The sequence below is a fragment of the Artemia sp. Qi Xiang Cuo genome, chromosome 15 (assembly GCF_049724085.1).
Source record: "Artemia sp. Qi Xiang Cuo chromosome 15, ASM4972408v1, whole genome shotgun sequence".
Lineage (NCBI taxonomy): Eukaryota > Metazoa > Arthropoda > Branchiopoda > Anostraca > Artemiidae > Artemia > Artemia sp. Qi Xiang Cuo.
In genome coordinates this window covers 18,921,203-18,938,520 of record NC_142808.1, presented here as the reverse complement: position 1 = coordinate 18,938,520, position 17,318 = coordinate 18,921,203, and the positions used below count along the sequence as shown (strand labels likewise).

The 17,318-nt window shown below is 34.1% G+C and overlaps 1 protein-coding gene across 1 annotated transcript in view; it reads right to left on the bottom strand.

Moving 5' to 3' along the window:
• Positions 1-17,318, bottom strand: part of ssp3 (SCAPER domain-containing protein short spindle 3) — a 221,139-nt gene that overhangs the window by 193,056 nt on the left and 10,765 nt on the right. The window contains exons 3-4 of the mRNA XM_089101539.1: positions 12,720-12,860; positions 4,247-4,639 (exon numbers count right to left, since the gene is read on the bottom strand). Coding sequence (XP_088957665.1) covers positions 4,247-4,639; positions 12,720-12,860 — 534 coding nt within the window. The remainder of the gene's footprint in view (positions 1-4,246; positions 4,640-12,719; positions 12,861-17,318) is intronic.

Sequence of the window (17,318 nt, the reverse complement as noted above, 5' to 3'; positions counted from 1 at the left end):
ATATATACAATATATACAGAAGAGTTACAAGAAGGCCTTGATGATTTTTTTAGACAAATAATGAGGAAAACAGTTATTTGGAAGGTAATTCCTAAATTGTCTTTGCCACTCTTTTGGGCTGGGAATGGTAATCTCAACAATTTCCCTGGCCAACAGTTCCCTTCTCCTTAATTCATATTTTAATCCTTTCTCTAATTCCTTACATTCCTCTCATTCTCACATGACCTATCATTCAAATACTTCTTGTAGAAGCCCCTCCTCTTTTCTAATAAACTAAAAGCATCTTCCTGACGACTCGTTCTGCTCTGAAGATCTCCGATTGGCGGATGAAGAGTCTGAGACTTCCAGTATCTGTTCCGGTGACTTTGTTATAGTCGAGTACAAGGGGAAAAAGGGATCAAATTTCTACACTGTTGAAGTGCTTCAGGCCGAGTCAGACGGCTACACTGTCAATTTTCTGAAACAAAACGTTCCAGCCAGGTGGTTTACGTTTCCGAAAGAGCACAACGAAGCATTTGTCGATAGCTCAGAAGTAGTGATGAAATTGCCATATCCAGTGGTCTCAGGCGGAACTGAATGCATCGCCAAGATGGTCAGCTTTGATGCAGACCTAACCAAATACTCTGTTGAATAGTTTTTTAAATAAACTTATTGCATTTTTAGTTTTATACCACGCAATATATACAATATATACAGAAGAGTTACAAGAAGGCTTTGATGAATTTTTTGAGACAAATAATGAGGAAAACAGTTATTTGGAAGGTAATTCCTAAATTGTCTTTGCCACTCTTTTGGGCTGGGAATGGTAATCTCAACAATTTCCCTGGCCAACAGTTCACTTCTCCTTAATTCATATTTTAATCCTTTCTCTAATTCCTTACATTCCTCTCATTCTCACATGACCTATCATTCAAATACTTCATGCAAAAGCCCCTCCTCTTTTCTAATAAACTTAAAGCATCTTTCTGACGACTCGTTCTGCTCTGAAGATCTCCGATTGGCGGATGAAGAGTCTGAGACTTCCAGTATCTGTTCCGGTGACTTTGTTATAGTCGAGTACAAGGGGGAAAAGGGATCGAATTTCTACACTGTTGAAGTGCTTCCGGCCGAGCCAGACGGCTACATTGTAAATTTTCTGAAACAAAACGTTCCAGCCAGGTGGTTTACGTTTCCGAAAGAGCGCAACGAAGCGTTTGTCGATAGCTCAGAAGTAGTGATGAAATTGCCATATCCAGTGGTCTCAGGCGGAACTGAATGCATCGCCAAGATGGTCAGCTTTGAAGCAGACCTAACCAAATACTCTGTTGAATAATTTTTTTAATAAGTTTATTGTATTTTTACAGTTTTATACCACGCAATATATACAATATATACAGAAGAGTTACAAGAAGGCCTTGATGATTTTTTTAGACAAATAATGAGGAAAACAGTTATTTGGAAGGTAATTCCTAAATTGTCTTTGCCACTCTTTTGGGTTGGGAATGGTAATCTCAACAATTTCCCTGGCCAACACTTCACGTCTCCTTAATTCATATTTTAATCCTTTCTCTAATTCCTTACATTCATCTCATTCTCACATGATCTATCATTTAAATACTTCTTGTAGAAGTCCCTCCTCTTTTCTAATAAACTTAAAGCATTTTCACTAATATTCCTAACTAGAGGTAAGTTTTTTTTCTAATATAACTAACTTCCCGAGTTTTTAAATATACAAATGAATATCAAATTGGACCAAGTCTAGAAAAGAGGAACTTTCAGGATGTAGACTTCAAGAATAAAGTAACTAGAATTGAATACCATATTTTCAGTTACAATTTTAAGTGGATAAACTTAAAATCAGTTTTTGATGTTAAAAATCTTAATTTTCCAGCAAAGGCTGAGCACAATACGCCGTAACAAAGCCGAGTGGATCAGGCTCACTGTTATTATGAAAGGAAACTTGATACTGGAGCACTGGAACAAAGGAAACTGGAGAAAGGAAATTGGAGCACTTCAGCAACTGCTCAAATATTTCGAAAAATACATGAATCAAAAGTTAGCTCTGTAAGACAATGATTGGAAAGAATCTTGCAAAGTCAATCTTCTTTTTCACCATAACCTTCTCTGGATACTCCTGCTTGTGACAATTACTTAATTCTGTTCACAACCCCATTATATCTTAGTTGCTTTCCTGCATGTCTTATGGAGACAAAACCGATCTTTAAACTTGAAGGCACGAAAATGAAATCCAAAAATGAGTCAGAGGGCTAAAGTTTTATCTGTTCCAGAAGCCATTAAAATCTTTTACCTTCAACTCAATGTTCCCTCAAAAAAAAAAACACATACTATAAATTTTTTATTATAACCTTCTCTAAGAATACTGCTGCTTGTGACAATTACTTTATTCTGTTCACAGCCTCATTATATCTTAGTTTGTTTTCCTTGTGTCTTATGGAGACAAAACCCAGCTTTAGACTTGAATGCGCACAAATTAAATCAAAACATTAGTCATAAAAAATAGCCATTAAATCTTTAAAAAAAATTAAATTAAAAGCCAATAAAAGAAGCCTAAAAGCCATTAAAATCTTTTACCTTCAACTCAATGTTCATTCAAAAAAGAACAAAAAACTTGCTATAAATTTTTTACTATAACCTTCTCTAAGGATACTGCTGCTTGTGACAATTACTTTATTCTGTACACAGCCTCAGTATATCTTAGTTTGTTTTCCTTAAGTCTTATGGAAACAAAACCCAGCTTTAGACTTGAATGCGCACAAATTAAATCAAAACATTAGTCATAAAAAATAGCCATTAAATCTTTAAAAAAAATTAAATTAAAAGCCAATAAAAGAAGCCTAAAAGCCATTAAAATCTTTTACCTTCAACGCAATGTTCATTCAAAAAAAGAACAAAAAAACTTGCTATAAATTTTTTACTATAACCTTCTCTAAGGATAATGCTGCTTGTGACAATTACTTTATTCTGTACACAGCCTCAGTATATCTTAGTTTGTTTTCCTTAAGTCTTATGGAAACAAAACCCAGCTTTAGACTTGAATGTGCAGAAATTAAATCCAAACATTAGTCATAAAAAGAAGCCATTAAAATCTTAAAAAAAATTAAATTAAAAGCCAATAAAAGAAGCCTAAAACCCGTTAAAATCTTTTACCTTCAACTCAATGTTCATTCGAAAAAAGAAGCAAAAAGAACTTACATGAACAGATATTTTGGCTCCTCTATTTAAAGAACTTACACGAAGAGAGTTTTTGGCTTCTCTATTTAAAGAACTTACATGAAGAGAGGCTTTGGCTCCTCTATTTGAAAAACTTACATTAACAGAGGTTTTGGCTCCTCTATTTAAATAACTTACATGAAGAGAGGTTTTGGCTCCTCTATTTAAAGAACTTACATGAACAGAGGTTTTGGCTCCTCTATTTAAAGAACTTACATGAACAGAGGTTTTGGCTCCTCTATTTAAAGAACTTACATGAACAGAAGTTTTGGCTCCTCTATTTAAAGAACTTACATGAACAGAGGTTTTGGCTCCTCTATTTAAAGAACTTACACGGACAGTGGTTTTGGCTCCTCTATTTAAAGAACTTACATGAAGAGAGGTTTTGGCTACTCTATTTAAAGAACTTACATGAAGAGAGGATTTGGCTCCTCTATTTGAATAACTTACATTAACAGAGGTTTTGGCTCCTCTATTTAAAGAACTTACATGAACAGAGGTTTTGGCTCCTCTATTTAAAGAACTTACATGAACAGAGGTTTTGGCTCCTCTATTTAAATAACTTACATGAACAGAGGTTTTGGCTCCTCTATTTAAAGAACTTACATGAACAGACGTTTTGGCTCCTCTATTTAAAGAACTTACATGAACAGAGGTTTTGGCTCTTCTATTTAAAGAACTTACACGAACAGTGGTTTTGGCTCCTCTATTTAAAGAACTTACACGAAGAGAGTTTTTGGCTTCTCTATTTAAAGAACTTACATGAAGAGAGGCTTTGGCTCCTCTATTTGAAAAACTTACATTAACAGAGGTTTTGGCTCCTCTATTTAAAGAACTTACATGAAAAGAGGTTTTGGCTCCTCTATTTAAAGAAATTACATGAACAGAAGTTTTGGCTCCTCTATTTAAAGAACTTACATGAACAGAGGTTTTGGCTCCTCTATTTAAAAAAAAATACATGAACAGAGGTTTTGGCTCCTCTATTTAAAGAAATTACATGAAAAGAGGTTTTGGCTCCTCTATTTAAAGAACTTACATGAACAGAGGTTTTGGCTCCTCTATTTGGAAGACCTGTATCAATCCTTTTCGTCACAACCTTCTTCAAAGACAAAGCTGTTTGTGATCCTGAAACGCTTCTGTTCACAGCTTGACTGTATTTTGGTGTTTTTTCTGGAGGTTTTGCCAGCACCATGGGAGCTGAAGTGACCCTTAGTTTTGTCACAGTTGTATCCAAAGACGCAGATGAGTTATCTGAAGATATGATCGAAAGAGCATATTTGTCATCGATCTTTTTCTCTGTAATGTCCTCTTTTGTTGCAACTAGTGGTTTTACAGGATCAAGGACTACAGTTCCTTCATTTATGACACTTTTTTCTACTACGTTTGAAGCAGCTGAAGGACTTTGCGATTTCTTTGTAGGTTTTGCTGGCTGAAATGGCAAGAAAATATAAGAAAGATATTGCAGTTTTTTATACAACTTATATTAAACGACTTTATATTTAATTGGTAGAAATAAGCTTATTTTATATCTCTATAACAAGCATCTATGCAAGAATTTATTTTGGGGAGTGGGTGAGGAAATTGGAAAATATCAAGACTAATTACATCAAAAACAAAAGCTTCTACGGAACATAAGTCCTTACACTCTTGAAATTTCACGGGTGAGGGGAGCAGGTCAGAAAGCTCCTCCCTGATTACGTATTCGCTAGAGTCCCCAGGGCATCAAAAGATTATATAATCATTCCTATGTTACTCTACAGGTAGAATACCCTCCCTTTCTCAACAAATTAGGGTATGGAAATGCCTTAGATTAACCTACTAGGTTATCTGCTTGCCTTAGATTTGCCTACTAGGTTGTCTGCTAAGTCCTACGAAGTGTTTCCTTCACAAAAAGCTCCACCTGACTTGGAAACAAAACAACATAAACTCATTCTGGACTACACTGGCTGCAATCCAACTTTCACTACCTCATTCTATTTCCTGCCAAACTCTTTACCAGCTTAATGCCACATTAAAAATGCTAGTTTAATCAAAAAATTGAAGTTCCATCTCTATATTAGCTGTGAGATTTGAAATCATATTAAAACATTTTAATGAAATTCACCTGCGGTTCATCATCATGCGTCATATATAAGTGTGTTTCTGGGCCTCCCTTCGTGAAAGAAGCCCACTGAATGGCAGTGGAAGACCGCGTTTGAAATCACGCAATTATTAAACGGAGAGCTTATCTCAGATAATTCCATCGGCTAACTCTCACTGTGTCCACATCAAAGGGTTGGTGAGTCAGACTTCGGATGGACTGCTTATGGTATTTTCCGTTGCTAATATATATGAAGAATTGTTGTGATCCAAGTATGTTGGAACGCCGAAAATTATTTTTCTTCCTTTTAGCTTAGATATCACTGCCCCATACCATAAGACTAGAAGCATGCTAGACTGGAAAGGGGTGATTTCACTTGAAACGGTAAATATTGTGACCATCACACTTTTTGAGCCCCGTTAATAGCCTCATTGGCTAATGTTGGTCCATTGTTAATTGTTAATCTAGGTGTTGAGCATTTAACCAAAAAAGCTGACAATTAGAACAGAAATGGAATAACGCAGAAGTAGGAAGGAAACAGATCAGAATAACTGACTTAAAATAGGAAAGCAACAGTCAGTAACCAGGCGTCAGAGAAACAGAGGGACTACTTGTTATAAATCTTGAGACGCAAAATTTTCGTTTTGTATACTACCTTGGAATTCCATACTGGATTACGTATTAGCTAGAATTTAATTTCGATCCGTTTAACTGACTTAAGATTTCACCCAGGAAGGCTATGAGAACGAATCGGGTTTTCAAAAGGCAAGGTTATTTGTTCTTATCTTTCAGACACACACTAATGAACTAATACGATCAACTTATTGAAACACATCAGAGGAGGAAACTATCAAAATTAAAAAAAAAATTTACCTCAGAATTGCACTACTTCTACTTTTTTAACGACTCACTCTTCTTCTTTTTCATTTTTTTTACTTTTTTTTGGCTTAATCACCCAATGGAATTCTTGGATTTCCTTCCCGCATCAATTTTACAGTGAACGGCTTGGATGAAATCAAATGCGTTTTTTAACGGCTCAGACAAAATAGGCCTACTATAAAACGAACTTCGACGGCCGATAAATTTTTGACAAAAAAAAACCGATGAAACTGAAAAACAAAAATCAAAACTTCCTATTTTGCGCAAGAGTGTAATTGTGTAAACCCAAGGTTACGGGTTACTATAATATCTAGATTGTAAAGGCTTACGTTGTCAAAACTTTCAATGGAAGAATAGGAAGAAAAGTCTGCGAGCCAAAATTAGAATAATTTTGGCCTGCTGTTAAATAGAAGAATAATATTAGAAGCTACAGTGATAACAGTAGTCAGGCATGGTTCTGAAGCGTGGGCACTCCAAAAGACGGAGGAGGGTTTGCCAGATTTTTGTCCAAAGAAATTGCCTACGGATTGTTTTGGGTACCCGGCTTACAGATCGTATCTCGAACAGTAGGCTGTACGAAACATGTGTTTCAATACCACTTCCTAGGGCTATAATGAGAGAAAGGTTGAAATGTATAGAACACGTTCTACGGATGAAGGATCACATATTGCCAAAGATTGTCCTTTTCAGCCAACCGTCTCGGGTTAAATGGAAAGCAGGTCGTCCCTGAACAGGGTGAGAGGATATCGTAAGGAAAGATTTAACGGAAATGAGGAACTTCTTGGGAGGATATAAAGAGAGGGGGGGGGGTTGAATAGATTGGGATAGAGGACGAGCGTGCGTAGCTGTGTTGGCCTCAGGAGGCTTGGAGCTGTAGTCAGTTGTTAGCAGCAGTAGTAGTCCTTCTGTATCAATTATGTTCGATCTGGATTTAATTCTTCATAAAAAAAAAGTAACACAATTTATTGGAGTGAGTTGCTAGTAGTAATAATAGTAGTACACCGTCAAGCGAAACTTATTACTCAACTGCTTGGCAACCCAGTAGCCTACAAAAACACCACAGGATTTAGTTCACTTTGGTTTCATATTGATATGGTAATATATATTCTACGCCTGGTAATTCTACACCTGGGTACCGACTACAGCGTTTGTATTTTAAGTTTATAATCCTTATCCACTACTATTTTACTTCTAATTCATCCTAATTTCATTCAATTTTATCAGTGTTCAGATTGTATCAAGCAACTTTTAAGTGCAATCAAGTCAAAAATGATACTGTGACTTGAAATTTGACTCTTAGTTTTATCAAATTTTGTTGGGGTTTGGGTTCTTTGTGTTAACATTTGCGAATAAACAAAGCTATGCATTATTCTAGGTCAACAAAGATATTCACACAGAAGCGATAATCACTTTACTTATCAACTTTGGGAATTTTAGTAGATTTGTCCAGGAATTAATCGAGTTGACATATTCAAATGTTATAAGACAACTAAGAAGTTTTTCGGCGATTTTATCTAGGCAACAGCAACAGCTATATAACTTATAGTTTAGGCTTTTCGAAAGAACAAAAATAGACATAGAAGCGAAAATTCTATTTGAACCTAACAACAATTAATATTACTCATTGACAAAATATTGTCTTTTGTAGCAATATGTATTTGTATGAACGCACAGTTTATAGCAATGGCTGCCAACTATTGTACCCACAAATGAATTAACAAATTATTGACTTGCGGACATTTTTGTGTTGTTCATTAATTATTATTTTTCAAATAACAAATTATAAAAACAAAACGAGTATCTTTATTACTGCCAACGGCCAAATTTAGTTTTTTAAATATGAAGTTCGATAATATCACCCTTGAAAAAAAGATTTACCTCAAATTTGTATAATTTAACAAGCGAACAAAAATAAAATTTTCAGAGGGTTTCATCCCAAACATTTTCTTAAATATACAAAAATGAATATGCCAACACAAATTAATATGTATTGCTGAATAATATGGCTTCATTTTGGTAAATAGTTATGTGCATCTTATTCTTTATCTTTCTTAATCTTTATTTCAGTTTATCCCTAGAAAATGTGATCGATCCCCATTTTGCGTACAACTCTTAGACATATGGTTCGTCAAATCAGTACCGACGACAATACTTAGGCAATCTCTTTTGAAAATACCTAATACATCTTCCTCAACTTTTTGAAGCACCAACGCTTTAGAACCATATTTCACCACCGTCATAACAGTGGCTTCTAATATCCTAACATCAATTTAAGGACTTATCTTCCAATACTTCCAAACCTTGCACATTTTACATCTAATACACCAAAAACCAAAAAAAAAAAAACTCTACAAATTGGTAATTTTGCTTTTTACATCTTAGCTGCGTTGAAATTAACATTCTGTCGACACTACAAGGAATTAAGCCGTTTTATTTAGTTTCTCTGTCGACACGGCGGGCGTTCGATTTGTAAATTGTCAACATCATGTCAACATTTTGCCGTTTTTGACGACAGAAAAAGAAGGTCTGCTGCTTTCCTTGTCAACATATCATAAATTCAAGCGGTAGGTTCAAAACGTAGGGTAAATTGATGGCATTTTTTTCGATTATCTTTTTTGTGTTCAAGAACGCTAAGGAGCATTAGAATCAATTAACTAACTGGATAAAAGCAGACCCTCCGTTGATTCAACATAAAAGGGCAAGAAAGTACTATATTTGAAATTACTTTCAAAAGTATGCATCCGATTTTATACTCCAAGTCAACACACAAAGCCACAAATCAAACGCTAAAGAGCAAAAAGTCGACAGTATGTCGACTTTGTAATGCTAATTCCTTATCCTTAGCACCTTTCCTTATCCTTATCCTTAGCTAATCCTGATCCTTACCTAATCCTAATTCTTTATCCTTAGCTAATCATTTTTCCTTAGCACCTTTACTAGTATTACTCCCCAGGTGGGAGTATCTATTGACTTCATGATTTAGAATTCTTGGCCCTCAACTATTTGGGTTTCCTCAAAGGTAATATCTAAGCTCATTTGTAAATTGACAATTAGAATATATGGTTCTATGTAAGGGCCAAACAAATCGAAGCGCACCCATAAGCCCTTCCAACGCTAATTATAAATTTCATCACAATGATGCCAACCGACTATTGGATACAGAAGTCTCGATCCCCTCTTAATTAGTCTCTTAATTAGTATAATAAAGTATATATATAAGAAGTCTCTTAATTAGTATAATAAAGGTAGCCCTGGTCATAGATCTTAGGAAGCTTATGCATAAAATGCAGAGAACAGTAGCAGTTTTACCTTCAGATTCGTATATCTTAATAGCCATCGTATCACTCAAAAAGCTAAAATAATCTACTTTTACAATTACGAAGAAAACCCAAAAAAGGTCACTTGGTAATACACTAAGGAAATAGTACAAGAAGAAGTTAACAAATCTCTTCAGACGGCACCTGACGGGTTGTACTTTTTCCGAATTCCATGACTACATCATGTTTTCAATCGAACAGAATGGGCAAGTCTAGGAGCTCATAGGCTGCGCACTTTTGCAGTAGCTATGACGAATGCCAGGTAAGTCTGCTGAATGAAGCAGAAGAACAGACCGTTGTTTCTCGTTTACTAATGTAGCTTTTCCGAATTCCATGATTATATCCTGTCTTCGATCTAACAGAATGGGCAAGTCTAGGAGCTCATAGGCTGCGCACTTTTGCAGTGGCCTAGCTATGACGAATGCCAGGTAAGTCTGCTGAATGAAGCAGAAGAACAGACCTTTGTTTCTCGTTTACTAATGTAGCTTTTCCGAATTCCATGATTATATCCTGTCTTCGATCTAACAGAATGGGCAAGTCTAGGAGCTCATGGGTACCTTTACAGTAGCTATGACGAGGTCCAAGTATTCACTCAGTGGAGAGTTTTTTAACGTCTTCTGTTTCTGCTGACAAATAAGCAGTGTCATGAGTTTGGGGACCACAAATGCGACAGTAATACTCAATTATAGACCCGATAGAGGTTGTGTACGCAAGTGGGAAAGGACGACTGTAGAAGCTGATCCTACGCATACTTGTTAAATTGTGGATTAAGCCGTGACCTTTGTGATCAAGATGCAGCTTAAATGAATAATCACTTGAAAATGATACGCCTAGTATTGCTGCAGAGGCCTGAAAGGCTAATCAGATTATATAACAAAACATTTTATATAGTATATATATTTCTAATATAAGACTATTAGAAAAGGCCACGCTTTTCTCTCCTCTTGAGCCACTAGCCGTTTCAAATCCGTAATCAGGCATTGCTTCAATGCTAACATGAATAAGAAATATAGAACAGTCTTCTAATTTAGCATTATTTGCCTCATTTACGTTAATCCTAAAAAATAAAAGATCCTCATTGCCATTATCTTCCAATACAGACGAACCCTTACACCAATTAATAGGGGCTTTAGTCAACTCAAGTAAGCTCAACAGTCCATTCCCGGAACATAACTAACTTTGAGATAGGTTTGACAGTGTTTGGTTATAGACTGATAAATAGGCGAACATGATAAAAAATTTAGATTTAGATCAGAATAACTTCCCTGAATGGCGGATTAATTGTCAATTAATTATTAATAAATTAATTGTCAAAATCATTTGCAACTTAAAATCTGAATTGCTTCTTTTTTCTCAAAATAAACCACCTCAAGCACCTCTACTGATGATACTACCCTCCAAACTACAAATTTATCCACTAATAATAATGATAATATCTATTATTATGCCCTTGAAACATAAAAATGGTACACTGTGGAGTACCAAGAAAAAAAACAACAACAACATAACGATCACAGCCTCTATGGGCCTCGTAGAATCGTTTTAAGCTTATTATACGGGGCTTACTTTCTCCCCATCAAAGGAGTACCTAGGTGGCTTGACATTCACACAATCGCGTTGAAAACGATTCACACAATCGCATTGAAAAAAAACTGTTATATGGATCCAGCGAATTACAAAAAAAATATAAACCGTACCGATGCAGCGAAACTTGGGTCAGATGCCCTATATCTACCGGCAATCATTCGATTACGAGCGCAAATTGTAATTAAAAGCAAAAACTTCGCGTACTTGTAAAGACACTACGAACATATGGGATTACAAACGTGCTATAAAGGCGGGCCAACATAACACGGTTATAGAGCCTTAGCTCTTGTAAGCATTCCATGAACGCTTCTAATCTTAGAATGAAAATGCTCAAGAAACGAAGCACAGACACATTTTAAATATAGCGAAATCAACAAACCTTGATAACGCATAGTACATATGGTATCACAAACGCAATATAAAGGTGGGCCAACAGAGCACGGTTATAGAGCCTTAGCTCTTGTAAGCATTCTATTAACGCTTCTAATCTTAGAATTAAAATACTCAAGAAACGAAGCACGGATGCATTTTAAATCTAGCAAAATCAACAAACATTGATAACGCATAGTACATATGGTATCACAAACACACTATAAAGGTGGGCCAACAGAGCACGGTTATAGAGCCTTAGCTCTTGTAAGCATTCTATTAACGCTTCTAATCTTAGAATTAAAATACTCAAGAAACGAAGCACGGATGCATTTTAAATCTAGCAAAATCAACAAACATTGATAACGCATAGTACATATGGTATCACAAACACAATATAAAGGTGGGCCAACAGAGCACGGTTATAGAGCCTTAGCTCTTGTAAGCATTCTATTAACGCTTCTAATCTTAGAATTAAAATACTCAAGAAACGAAGCACGGATGCATTTTAAATCTAGCAAAATCAACAAACATTGATAACGCATAGTACATATGGTATCACAAACACACTATAAAGGTGGGCCAACAGAGCACGGTTATAGAGCCTTAGCTCTTGTAAGCATTCTATTAACGCTTCTAATCTTAGAATTAAAATACTCAAGAAACGAAGCACGGATGCATTTTAAATCTAGCAAAATCAACTAACATTGATAAAGCATAGTACATATGGTATCACAAACACACTATAAAGGTGGGCCAACAGAGCACGGTTATAGAGCCTTAGCTCTTGTAAGCATTCTATTAACGCTTCTAAACCTTAGAATTAAAATACTCAAGAAACGAAGCACGGATGCATTTTAAATCTAGCAAAATCAACAAACATTGATAACGCATAGTACATATGGTATCACAAACACACTATAAAGGTGGGCCAACAGAGCCTTAGCTCTTAGAAGCATTCTATGAACGCTTCTAATCTTAGAATGAAAATGCTCAAGAAACGAAGCACAGACACATTTTAAATATAGCGAAATCAACAAACCTCGATAACGTATAGTACATATGGGATCACAAACGTACTATAAAGGTGGGCCAACAGAGTACGGTTATAGAGCCTTAGCTCTTATAAGCGTTCCATGAACGCTTCCAATCTTCGAATGAAAATACTCAAGAAGAGCAGCGCGAATACATTTTAAATCTAACAAGATCGACACACCTAGATAGTTCATAGTATGCACAAAATCAATTGACTAAGGGGAGAAGAGAAACACACTTACAGGAGCAGACTTTTTGAAATCCCAAGCGGGTCGATTATGTCTCTTCAAAATGTGAGAGCTGTCAAAGTCTTTCTTTGACTGTAAATGTTTTATCAAACACTTGAAATCGTTTGTGTAGGTTTCTAATAGTGCCACTATCTCCTAAAATATAACAAAACATCTTTTAAAATACTGAAAAAAATACAGCTTTTGGCTAAAGAACTAAAATATGCAATTTTAATTTAACTTTTTATGATGAGTTTTAAAATCATAATTTTACATTGCCCGTATTTTATTCACAATCTTTTTTTATTATTATTATAATTAATTTGCTTTTTTGCAAGATTTTGGAATTTTGGATTCTAAAGAGGCAAAAACTTCTTTCGAACCAGCTTAATTCCTCATAAAAAAAGGGAAAAAATTGCTTTTATGCTAAAGTTAAAGATACGATTCTGCTTTTTTCCTGCTCTTCAACAAAATACAGTGTTTTGGCTACCCTATAAAATTAGGCCTGATTTTTAACAGTTTTTTTATGCACATTTTTAAGCAAATTGGAAACCTTTTAGCAGAACTGAGAATTTACCAGCAAAATAATTGTTCTATCTGCTACAACAGAATTTAAATAAAGTTATAATGATAAACATACAACTCGCTCAAAAATAAACAGAAAACAATGTATAAAAACACCAGGAAAAATACATTTATGTGCTAAAGTTGGAAGTATGATTTTTATTTAATTATTCTTTTTTTTTACCACCAATAGGCAAAGTAATTATTTAAAGTTTACTCTTTCGCAAAACATGGGATTAGGTCAGTTTAAAAAATTAGCTTTAATTTTTTTTAACAAGTTTCTATTGCGAATTTTCAAGCAAAATTCGAAACTTTTAGCAAAACTGGGAACTTATAAGCCAAATATCCATTCGACCTCCTAGAGTTTATAAATAGATTATAAACTTAAATTTTACCCTTTCGCAAAACACGGGATTTTGGCCAGCCTATAAAAATAAGTTTAATTTTTTTTTCACAAAATTCTAATCCGATTTTTCAAGTAAAAATCAAAGCTTTTCAGCAAAACTGGGAACTTCACTTGCTACATGAAATAAAATTTGTCGTTCTAAAAATTTAGGCTGAATTTGGGAATCCAACCAATATTTTTTCATTATCTGTAGTTTATAAAACTTTGCTTGTTTGGCGAAATTAGACTACCTAAAAAGTAAAGTTTAAAGGTTCAGGAGTGATATTAATACAACTTTTGTTGCTGTTTTTGTGTTGTTGTTGTTAAAGCTTTTAGGCGTATTATCTTTTTCACACGTCACTTAGATCTTCCTGTCACTAAAAGCATGAAGGAAGGCAAAAATGAAATCCAATTCTTTAAATTAGTTAAGTGGAAACTTACACACTCCCAAATATATCTTTAAAATTAGGAAAAAACCGGGAACATATCAAAGACTTTTTGATTAATCTTTAATCAAAAACACCTCCATATGCAGCTATACATTTTTTGGCACATATAGATTGAATCCTAATTTATTTGTGGCTCTAAAAATGATGTTTGGCTATTCCCCCCCCTCCGCGAACAATTCCTCTCCCCAGAAAGTTTTCCCAGGCGGAAAATTCTCCCCAGAACATCCCCCCCCTCAAACAAGTAACACCGGAATATTCTTTTCATAGGAAATGAAGTCATTCTAGAATGTATTGCCTATATAAATGGGGAATATGTTTAACAAAATACAAGAAGAATATATAGTGTAGAATATACTATAATACTTATTTTTATATTTTTATTTCTTTTAATTCTTTTCTTTGTATTTTGGGAGGCTAGGGGTTATGTATCATAGCAGGGTAAGCTAAAGGTTAAAAAAACTAATTTGCTTGCTTATTTGAAATAAGGAGTTATTTCCATCTTATATTTTCTTGGTTTTGACTTGTGGCTTGACTTTATTTTATTGAAATTAAACTAAAAAAAGAAAAAAAAGGTACTTCGACGGGAAAACTTTCTGACACCCAAGGTGGGGAATTTTCCGCAATTTTCCGCGGGCACGGAGGAGGTGGGGATTTTTCAAAGGGGAGGGTAATTTCTAGGGGATATTTTATAGCCTACCATAAGTGCACAAAATGTCATGTGAGTCTAAAAATGCCGGGTTGTGGGTTGTGTTGATCTGATATGGATTTACCAAAAAGGCAACTTTGTAAGATAAAATGAATGGGCATTAATTTGTGTTCTAACAGCCACGGTTAGACCTTGTGCATAGTATTTTTTTGTCTTTTTTTTTTGCTGTCAAACACCAAAAAATAATACAAAGGCATCAAACATTGCAAAGCAAAGACTCTCAGTCCTAAAGTCATGATTATGTTTATGAATTTGATATAAAAAGTTTCATTACAAAGCTTTCCTGAACAAACTACATTTTACACTTTATAAAAAAAAAGCCAAACTTTCAAAAATGAGGCAATACTCAGAAATAAAATTCCAAGTTCTCATACAAAGAGCATATACCCATAAGTGTTTTCATTTGAAGATGATATATTAATACACTGTTTTGTTACCAAAATAATAAACAAAGAAAGAGCAAAAACAAAGAAATAATAAACAAAGAAAGAGCAAAAACAAAGAAATAATAAACAAAGAAACAGTATCTGAAATTTGTCACTTTTAGGGTAATGCAATGCTTTTATCGAAAACTGTGATCTAGTCTTTGCTAGACTAGCCTACATAAGCACTTTTTTCATAATCAGCCCTCCAAAAGTTTGAGTTTGATACTCTTTTTTATAAGAAATACGTCGTGTTTAACAACGGCACATAAATCGGGCAATTTAACAATCCCATTCTCTTCCTCTTAGAATAACTAACACATACAAAAGTGTCAAACTGTTTTATGCTCAGAAAAAAGAATACACATTTTAATGACAGAAACATCTTTTTCAGCTTCTCTCTCGCTCCTAAGAAAAGTATTTGCACGTTAGAAGGTTTTAAAAAAAAAAATAAGTGATATATAAAATGTTGGGAACTACATGGGAAATGCTAAGGTGTATCCCCATTTAATACACTGTTTTTTGTTACCAGTACAAAAATAATAAACAAAAAAGAACTTACAGTATCTGAAATGTGTCACTTTTAGGATACTGCAATGATTTTATCAAAAACTATGATTCTAGTCTTTGCTAGACTAACCTACAGAAGCATTTTTTATAATCAGTCCTCCAAAAGATTGACTTTGATACTCTGTTAATAAGAAAACGTCTTGCTTAACAACAGTACGTCAAAGGGGCCCGTCCCCTTCTTTTCCCCTTAGAATAGCTAACACACAGAAATATATCGAACTACTTTATGCTCAAGAAAAGCATTACACTTTAATGATAAAAATATTTTTTTAAGGTCCTCTCTCCCTTCTACGAAAAATATTTGCACGTTCTCAGGGTTTTTTTTTAAATAAATGATATGTAAAAAGTTAGAAACTACATGGAAAATCTTAAGATGAATCCCCATCTTTATTTTAGCTCAATTTTTGGCAAAATAGGATTGATATTGTATAGTAATACTATAGAAGTATAGAATAAAATAGTGTAGGGGAGTATAGTATATAGAATAGTATAGTATAGGAAACAAAATAGTATAGAATTAATAAATATAGTAGAATAGTATAAATAGAGTAGCATAATAAAAATAGAATAGTATTGTATAAAAAAAAATAGAATAGTATAGAAGGATAGTATTGGAAAAACTGTAATAGTATTAGATATGAGAAGCTACTGTTTTTGTGAAACAAAATCTCTAAAGCAGGTTTTGCGCCTTATAGGAAGCAGAATTTATAGAATGGAAATTGGAGAATACTTTTTTTTTCCAAATACTGGTCAAATTGACAAAAAACAAATTATATTAATCTTCCATGTACTGCACTTTTATTATAAAAAAAACTGATATATTTTTGTTTGATTTTTTCCAAGATGTGAAAAAAATGAAACCAATTTTTTTTTCATTTTAATCGATAAACTACTTGAAAATAACAATAAGGTCCTTACTTTGCAATTTCTGGAATCATAAAAAGAATAGCATTAGAAATCTATTTAGTTTTTCTATAAAATCTGAAATTCACATGAATCCTTTTTTTACTTTCTTATACTGCTTTTGTACTATATTGTTGCTATACTGAACTGTATTTTTCCTTATACTGCTGTTTATACTGACTCTGTGCTTTTTTTTAATTGCTTCATATACTACGCTTTTATTTTAAAAAAACATAGATAGTTTTTGTTTGATATTTTCCAAGATGTGAAAGAAAAAAAATGATTTTATTTTTATTTTTTTACTTTTAATTTACAAATTATTTGAATTAACCTCCCCAGCTCTCATTTTGCAATTTTTGGCATCATAGGAAGAATCATATGCAGCGCAATAGCGCTGCCTAAGTCAAGAGCAATGTGGACACAATGTATTTTTTTAGACCAGGGCACTCCATGTCAAAGGATTTGTCGTAGAAATTTCGAAAAGGATTCATTTAATTGGAAATTGAAAGGGCTAGTGCCCTTTTTAATAGTCAAAAGTCATTGGAGGGCAACTAACCCCCCTCCCACGCCCACCATTCCCCCAAACACATCCAATCAAAATTTTGAGATAGCCAT